At 49.6% G+C, this 7,365-nt stretch overlaps 1 protein-coding gene across 1 annotated transcript; it reads right to left on the reverse strand.

Annotated features, from left to right (window-relative positions):
* Positions 1–1,610: 1,610 nt before the first annotated feature.
* LOC124647365 (pectate lyase-like) lies at positions 1,611–2,984 on the reverse strand. Its single transcript, XM_047187323.1, has 3 exons — positions 2,179–2,984; positions 1,942–2,071; positions 1,611–1,826 (listed from the first exon to the last, which is right to left on the reverse strand). The coding sequence occupies exons 1-3, from the start codon at positions 2,982–2,984 to the stop codon at positions 1,611–1,613; spliced, it is 1,152 nt and encodes a 383-aa protein (XP_047043279.1).
* Positions 2,985–7,365: the final 4,381 nt, after the last annotated feature.

Here is a 7,365-nt window from a genome sequence, read left to right on the forward strand (position 1 = left end):
CGCGCGAGGGCGCAACGCCGGCAGGGGCGTGGCGGCGCGGCCGTGCGACGGCGGCGTGGTGGCTCGCGTGCGTCGGGCGAGCTCGGGACGTCGATGGCTTCCCCGGAGGCTGCTGCTGGCGACGGCGGCGCGAGCTCCGGCGGTGGCGGGCGGACGGTGACGCGCGCCCGTGATGCAAGGTGAGCGGACATGGCGGCCGGGCGGGCTCGCGCGGCGCGCCCGGCGAGGACCTTCAGGCGTCGGGTGGAGGTGTTCTGGCCGCATCGTGTGCTGGCCAGGGCAGGGCCTCGGGCCTTGGCCCAACCCTCCCCAGATCTGATGTGCCCGGCAACGATGGGGGCTGTCTGGCCCTCTCCAGGAAGGTGGTACTGCCGTAGGTCCGATTTGGGTGTGCAGGTTCCGATCCGCGCGGTGTGGTGCTCGTCTTCTTCAGCCCGCAGCAGGAAGAGCTTGGACACCGGGGCGGCGGCCCTAGAAGGTGAGAGTCATGTTGGCCGGCGGGCGAGCCAATTACTCTGGTGCTGGCTGATGACCACGGCCATGAGGGCGACGTGGTGGTCAACGATTTGAGTGTTGTGGGGTGTAGATGGCGGTGATTTTTCCAAAGGGAAACCTTTGCCCCTTGGGCCACGGTGGCGACGTCCGCGGACGGCGTTCCCTTGTTGAAGGCGTCGTGAGGCCAATCTCCGTCCTTCTACTTCCTCCGGGTGAAAACCCAAGATCCTCGGATCGGGCGGTGGCGGCACTCCGGTGTCGTGCTCTTCTTGAAGACACCGTCTTGGAGCCCACGGCACGAGGCTCACCGATGGTTGTGATGGAGGTGATTCTTCGGCGATCTTCGGCAAGGCTTGCTCCGTGACCTTCCCTTGTCGAGCTTCCTTGGCGCTGCTTTTCGGTCTGTGAGCAACGTGGGTTCGTCCCCGGTGGTGGTCGGCTTCCGGTGGCGTTTCTGCGACGGAGGAGTTCTATCGACGGCACGCGTGAAAAATGGCTCGCTCTCGAGTGAGCTCCGGCCCGACACTGTAGCTTCCAGCTCTGGTCCGAGTCCTCGTAGGCGTTTTGGCTGAGCATGTTGGTCGCGCTTTTGGTTGTAGCCTCTTTGGTAGTTCGTGTGGGTGTGTGATTTCGTTCTGTAAGCTGGGTTTAGCACTTTGTATCGTTTTCATTCGTTGGTGGTTTTGTTAATTCAAAGTTAGACATTTAAGTGTCTTTTATCTAAAAAAAACGACCGCTGTTATTCTTGTCATTGAATAATAGCCCACAAACATGATACACTAGTAGATAACTGCAGAGGGGACGAATTTCTGCAATCCAACAAAATGTCAATATCTGTATAGCCATAGCAACCAAATTGAGGCTACCGTTTTCACCTGAATGAAGATTCTGAACTTGCGATCAATGAGCCACGGCCAACTGCTAAAAATAACACTACCAGGCATATACAAGATTCTTATTACTCAATGCTAAATTGAATAAAAGGACTATCGTGAGCTTGTGGGAAACAAAACAGCTGAAGGCAGTCAGGTAGAGCCGTAGAGGATGGAATCTGAGATGGTTGCTTCCTGCTTTACTGTGCATGCCTATCTACGGGGAGCTGAGGATTGTGGCTTTCAGCACAGACAACCCTTGTTGCATGAGAGCGCCCCGGCGGAGGCAGTCATGGGCGCCACAAAAGAGGCAGACTTGACAAAACTTGGGGCCTTAACCGCAGGTCCCGGCCTGCCCGACGCCCTGAAGAAGGCGCCGTTGAGCATGAGATCGCCGTCCGATATCCAGCTCCAGTTCCGCCACTCGCTGTTGGGCGGATCGCCGTCGCGCTTCGTCACCTGCAGGAATTGCGTGCAGACAGAGTTTCATGCATGGTCACCTTGTTCAAAGGAGATCGAGGATCACTAAAGGGGAGAGGCTACGATCGAGAAGAGGTCACGCGGCGCGATGCACCTCTTTCTCCTTGCCGGCGCAGAACCTGTTGCCCTGGCTAAGGATGGTCGGCGATGCGCTGCCTCCGATGGCGTATTTCTCCCAGCTCACGTAGTCATTGTTGACGACATGGAACACGCCGAACCGGCACCTGTCAAAATTATCACATCAATCAGTGCCATAATCGACGAGCACGAGGTTATGCCGACGAACGAGATTTGCACACACGAGGTAATTTGGCGACGGCATGAGCATGACCTTGGCATTCTCTGCACGAGACCTGGCCCGAAGCGGTTGAACGCAACGGTGACCCGCATGCCCCTGTCGTCGGAGAAGGCGTCGTTGTGGCCGAGGAGCATGGCCTTGTCGTGGTTGGTCATGAGGCAGTTGGAAACGGTGACGGCGGTGGATGCCTCGATCACGTCGACGAGGCCGTCGGCGCAGTCCTCCAGCGAGCAGCGGTCGACCCACACGTCCCGGGAGCGGAAGACGGTGACACCGTCGCCGTCCGACAGCTCCCAGCCCCTCGCAGACTTGCGCGCCGGCCTGCAGTGGCGTATGGTGACGCCGTGGATGATGACGTTGCTCACGTTCCTCAGCGTGAAGCACGCGCCGCCGTCGCCGACCACGACGCGGGCGCCGCGGCCGTCCACGGTCTTGTACGAGCTCACCAGGAGCTCCTGCCTGGGCCGGATCGTCATGTCGCGGTCGAAGACGATCCAGAGGGGCTCGTGCTGGGCGAGACCGTACCGGAGCGTGCCGGGAGCTGGCCTCGCCGGGTCGTCGTCGCCGGGGTCCGTCACCACGTATATCCTGCCGTTCTTGCCGCCGAGGGCGTTGCGGCCGAACCCGATGGCGCAGTCGGCGAGGCGCTGCCGGTTGGTTGCCCAGCTGGGGTCGCAACGCCAGCAGTCGTCCACCGGGTTGCCGGTGCCGCAGCTCCCAGTTGGAGTTCGTCGGTGCGATGATATGTTGTTGCTGGTGGAGTTCTCACTGATCGGCAGCGGCGAAGTGTAGGAAACGGGTAAAATGGATGTGAAGAATAAGAAGAGGAGAATGGCCATTGTTCGTGGTAGTGATTTCTTGGCAGCCGCTGCCGATGCAGGCCCTGCAGATCGAGTAGGTAGGTTCTGTAGAGATCGATCAACTCTGGAAGCCGAAGGTCGTATATTGCATAGAACAGGCGCAGCAGTATATGGCAACATATCATCGAAATCACCATTTTAGGAACTACCTGATTTTCCTGCTTGATTTTTGTCAATAATGCTGATTTTAAGCGCCACAAATCAGGTATATATGGATTTCCTTGAATCTGGCATACGGAAGACAGACCGAAATCTTAAATTACTGCCGAAATGGAAACCGAAATGGAGGGAGAGATTCCAATGCCAGAGTTATCACAATAGTTCATGCAAAGTAAGCTCCTTTTACTGCCGAAAATATCCCTCAAAAAAAAAAAAGTAAGCTCCTTTTACCGAAAATATCCCGCTCATTTCCCCCCTCCCCCTCTCAAGTCTCACCTCGCTACAGTATTTGGGAGAGGTTTCCCCGGTTCCGGGCCAGACCGAGACCCTCGCCGGGAGTGGCTGAGGCGAGGCTCCAGCCTTCATAGTGTATATAGTAGAGCTAGGTGTAGTGGTTCCACAGTGGCGTCTTGGTGCATCCTATTGTTGGGTGGTGCGGCGGCGCGGCTCCGATGGCGGGCGGTGCGGCGCGCGACCTCGGCTTAGGTATCTCGGCAAAATACGGTGGGAGCTCGTGTTTCCCGATGCGAGCGCAGCGTCGGGAGCTGACCCTGGTGGTTCTTTGTTCGTGTCCGAGGTGGGCAACGAGCAGCGCGACCTCGGCGAGCTCCGTCAATAAGCGCTGGCTCCGACAGCTTAAGCTCCTCTTTCTCCTGGGTGTCCTCTTGGCCGGCCATGGCGGCGAGGGAGAGGACACCGACGGCGACAGGGAAGCCTCGGCGGCCAGCGAGACTCATGCTGCAGTTATGAGTTGTTTCACGATGACCACGGGGAGGGTCATCGATCTTGGATGCCCAAGGATGGCATCGCTGACGCTAGCGAGGCGTCTCGAAGAACTCCTCCTTCGGAGGCCCATTTCTGATGATGCGGTGGCGGCGCTTCACGCTTGCTTCTTCCTAAGTGGTCATGTCCCCGACGTGGAAGACGACGGCCGCCGGCACAGTTCATCCCCCATCGGCGGTGTGACAGAGGGACTCCGCCGGCACAGTTCATCCCCCATCGGCGGTGTGACAGAGGGACTGGATCACGTTCATGCAAGTTCCTTAGAGGTCCTTGTGCAAAATCTAGGGACTTGTTTGTAATTTCTTTTTTTATTGTGACCCTTTATGTAACTTTTACCATCGCTTTGACTAATGCAGCATAGTCTACTCCAAAATGAGTCCATGCTCATGTAGCCCTGGCACGCTGGAGACGATAAACACACCTCCTTTCTCTGTCCTTACACCATAGCTGCTCAGTTCAGGTCTCACCTAGGATTCAGAAGTGATGATGTGGATGATATGATCCCTCGGCTACAAAAGTTCTACACTGTATGCTATCCAAGATGACAAAATCAGAAGATGTCAACTTTGATCTTTTCTTCCTTTGGCAGATCGGGAAGGCAAGAAATGATCATAGGTTTCTAAGGTAAAGACACTTCAGTTGACTCCCATCATCCACCAAACCAACCATTCTAGCGCAACAGCACCAGAAGTCGACGCCCCTTGAAAAAAAAAGGAAGCCCACACCTCGGGAAGGTAATCGTAATATGTTGCCAATAAGTTGCGAAAAAACAGAGTATTTCATTTTTTATTTCTACAATCCTCTAATTTGCCAACCACCTCACACTTTCTGATACCGTTAGCTTCAGTCTAACTAGTCAGATGAGTACCGAAGGTCAGAGACTTCCAAATAAAATAAGAATCTTGCATATGAGGTAACTGGCCAACCATGTCTTGGAATATCAGATCCAAAACGACAGTATGTTTTAACTTCATGGTAAGAAATGCTTGTCAATTGCAACTCTTGAACTGCCATTATTTAACACTACAGCCTCTTGGTGAAGAACTTGTTCTAGTTTGGATATTTCTCAAATGCAGGTCCACAGATGACACGCACCTTTAAAATCTTTCATGTGTAATATTTTAAGCTGGACATGGACCTACAAATGCGATCTGCATGAACCAAACATAAGAAATTAGGAGCAAAATTTCCCTTGGAAGAATTTCACTGTGTCCATAAGAAAAGTGAATTCTGAATATGCTGTTACCAAAAAAAATATCTACTCTATGTCACTTCAAAATTTGACAGTTAATTTTATGCAGTAATAATTGGAAACCATTAGTGAGTTATTCATCAATGAATTATAATGAAGTCAAAAGTTAATTAACCATACGTCAAAATCTACTAAACACGGATAGACAGGAGTGATATGCAAGGGAAAATTTTAGCCTACAACCCTCCATTTTACCAGACAATTTGCATCTGTCCATCTAGATGTGTTCCGACATGTTACTACCAATCCTATGTTATCTTTAAAATGGTAAAAGAGATGGTAATATGTTTATGAGAAACATTAACAGTTGCATCTAGTTCTTTTTCATGTATAGGTAAATATGAATTCTTTTAGTTCTGAAAAGCAATTACCACTTGTTAGTGGATATTTCAAGACAGACATCACTTGCTAGTGTATTTTTCAAGGTTTTCTAACGTAACTTCGTGTACTAAATATAAATGGTTATATCAGTATCCATTTATATTTCAAATTTGTCCACCACAGTAGTTCTCAGCTATCATGTTGCATCAGAATTTCACATAGCCCAGTTAACCAGCTAACCAAAGAACCTAGCAAAAGCAACTCTAATAAAGAAACCATGTCTTCATAAAATGACAGCACGGAAATGATAGTTATCTGCTTGGGTGTTAGTAAGGGGTGGATTGAGGTTTAGACGAAAATTTGGGTCCGAGGCTCCGAGCGCAAGAGATAACGAGGTTCACCCCCATTTGCAAGGTGGGGCTCCTCCCTGGCTGTGTTCAAGACTATGAACAAGTAGTGACTTATAGAACTTCTGTTTATTGCTTGCCTTCACAAGAGTTTACTAGCTGCACTTACATGGCAGCCTCTAGACTAGGAATACCATATGGACTAGGCATATTGCCTGACTAAACTAGGACCTGAACCGAAGTAGTACTTAGACTCAGTTACAGTAGCACATAGCTGAACACAACTAGGACTAGAACTCTTCTTAACACACTGCAACCAGGTGCCACTCCTGATCTGGCACAGCTAAAAGTAGTAGCAATCAGACTGTCGTACCGAGTCGATTGATAGGAACTAGGACACTGCAATCAGGTGCCACTCCTGATCTGGCACAGCTAAAAGTAGTAGCAATCAGACTGTCGTACCGAGTCGATTGATAGGAACTAGGACTAGGAGTTCCAGTCAGATCAGAAGACCAAGCCGACTGGCACAAGTGGTTCAGACTGTGCTGGCCTAGACCTGTAACGAAAGGTTTGACCTAAAAGACATCCTTGGCAGCGATACCTGATATTGGAAATATAAATGGTACAATCATGATCACACAAGAAAACTGAATCTTAACTTTTACCAATTCATAAGGATCAGAAAACAGAGCATGCTTGTGCTAAATATTGTACTAGTACTAAGTATTAAAACTATATCATAGGAGCAAGAGCAAGTATACAGAAAGAACATGATCAGCATTGCCAAAACCAGTGGCAGCTCCCAGGAGAACTTAAAAGACTAGATTTGGTTGAAGATAGGTGTAAATTCTTTGAAAAAAGGAACAGTTTTATTCACTTCTCGTGTAGAAAAAGTTTATGAAATTCTGGTCTGAACTTGAGAATTAAATAATTGGCTTGCCCAACTGGTTATTGGCTATTGTTATGATGAACCAATGCTATGATCAATATTTCATACTTCAGGAATTCCTCTTTTTACAGTCTATAAGCTATATGCATCAAGTGTTCATGGGTCTCGCAAATGTCAAACTGCTGAGCATCCTAGCAGAAAATCGAAGTTAAACATAGATTTTTATTGTAGATTATAACTAACTAATTTAGGCCAATAAACTGATGTTGTATGTTACTTAAATGATGTGTGTTACTTTCCAACAACAATAACCTTCCCATTCACATTAATATCATTCATCTTTTCATTGGCCTGTGGATGGTTTAATGCTCTTAATATATGCTTGAATAAAGGTATTATTTTCATTTCTAACAGATGGAACTGGGGGTTTTCCCTCTAATTTCCAAAAAATCCATCGGTTCATATGATCCAAATGGCATCTTTTCACCTCATCAGATTCTTGTTAGAGCATTAGAAAGTCTATAAGAAGAGTTAAAGTCTCGACTCTCTTGACAAAAGTGACGAACAGATGAAGCTCATTTAAATGAATTGTGTTCAAGGCCAAGCAAC

Source organism: Lolium rigidum, chromosome 4, assembly GCF_022539505.1.
Source record: "Lolium rigidum isolate FL_2022 chromosome 4, APGP_CSIRO_Lrig_0.1, whole genome shotgun sequence".
Taxonomy (NCBI): domain Eukaryota; kingdom Viridiplantae; phylum Streptophyta; class Magnoliopsida; order Poales; family Poaceae; genus Lolium; species Lolium rigidum.

Bases quoted from the DNA above. Each gene is read 5' to 3' on its own strand.
- LOC124647365 (XM_047187323.1), bottom strand. From the start codon at position 2,984: ATGGCCATTCTCCTCTTCTTATTCTTCACATCCATTTTACCCGTTTCC. The intron at 2,072-2,178 runs GTCATGCTCATG...TAATTTTGACAG, and splicing joins CTCGTGCAGAGAATGCCAAG to GTGCCGGTTCGGCGTGTTCC. The intron at 1,827-1,941 runs GTGCATCGCGCC...CAATTCCTGCAG, and splicing joins GCGCCGGCAAGGAGAAAGAG to GTGACGAAGCGCGACGGCGA.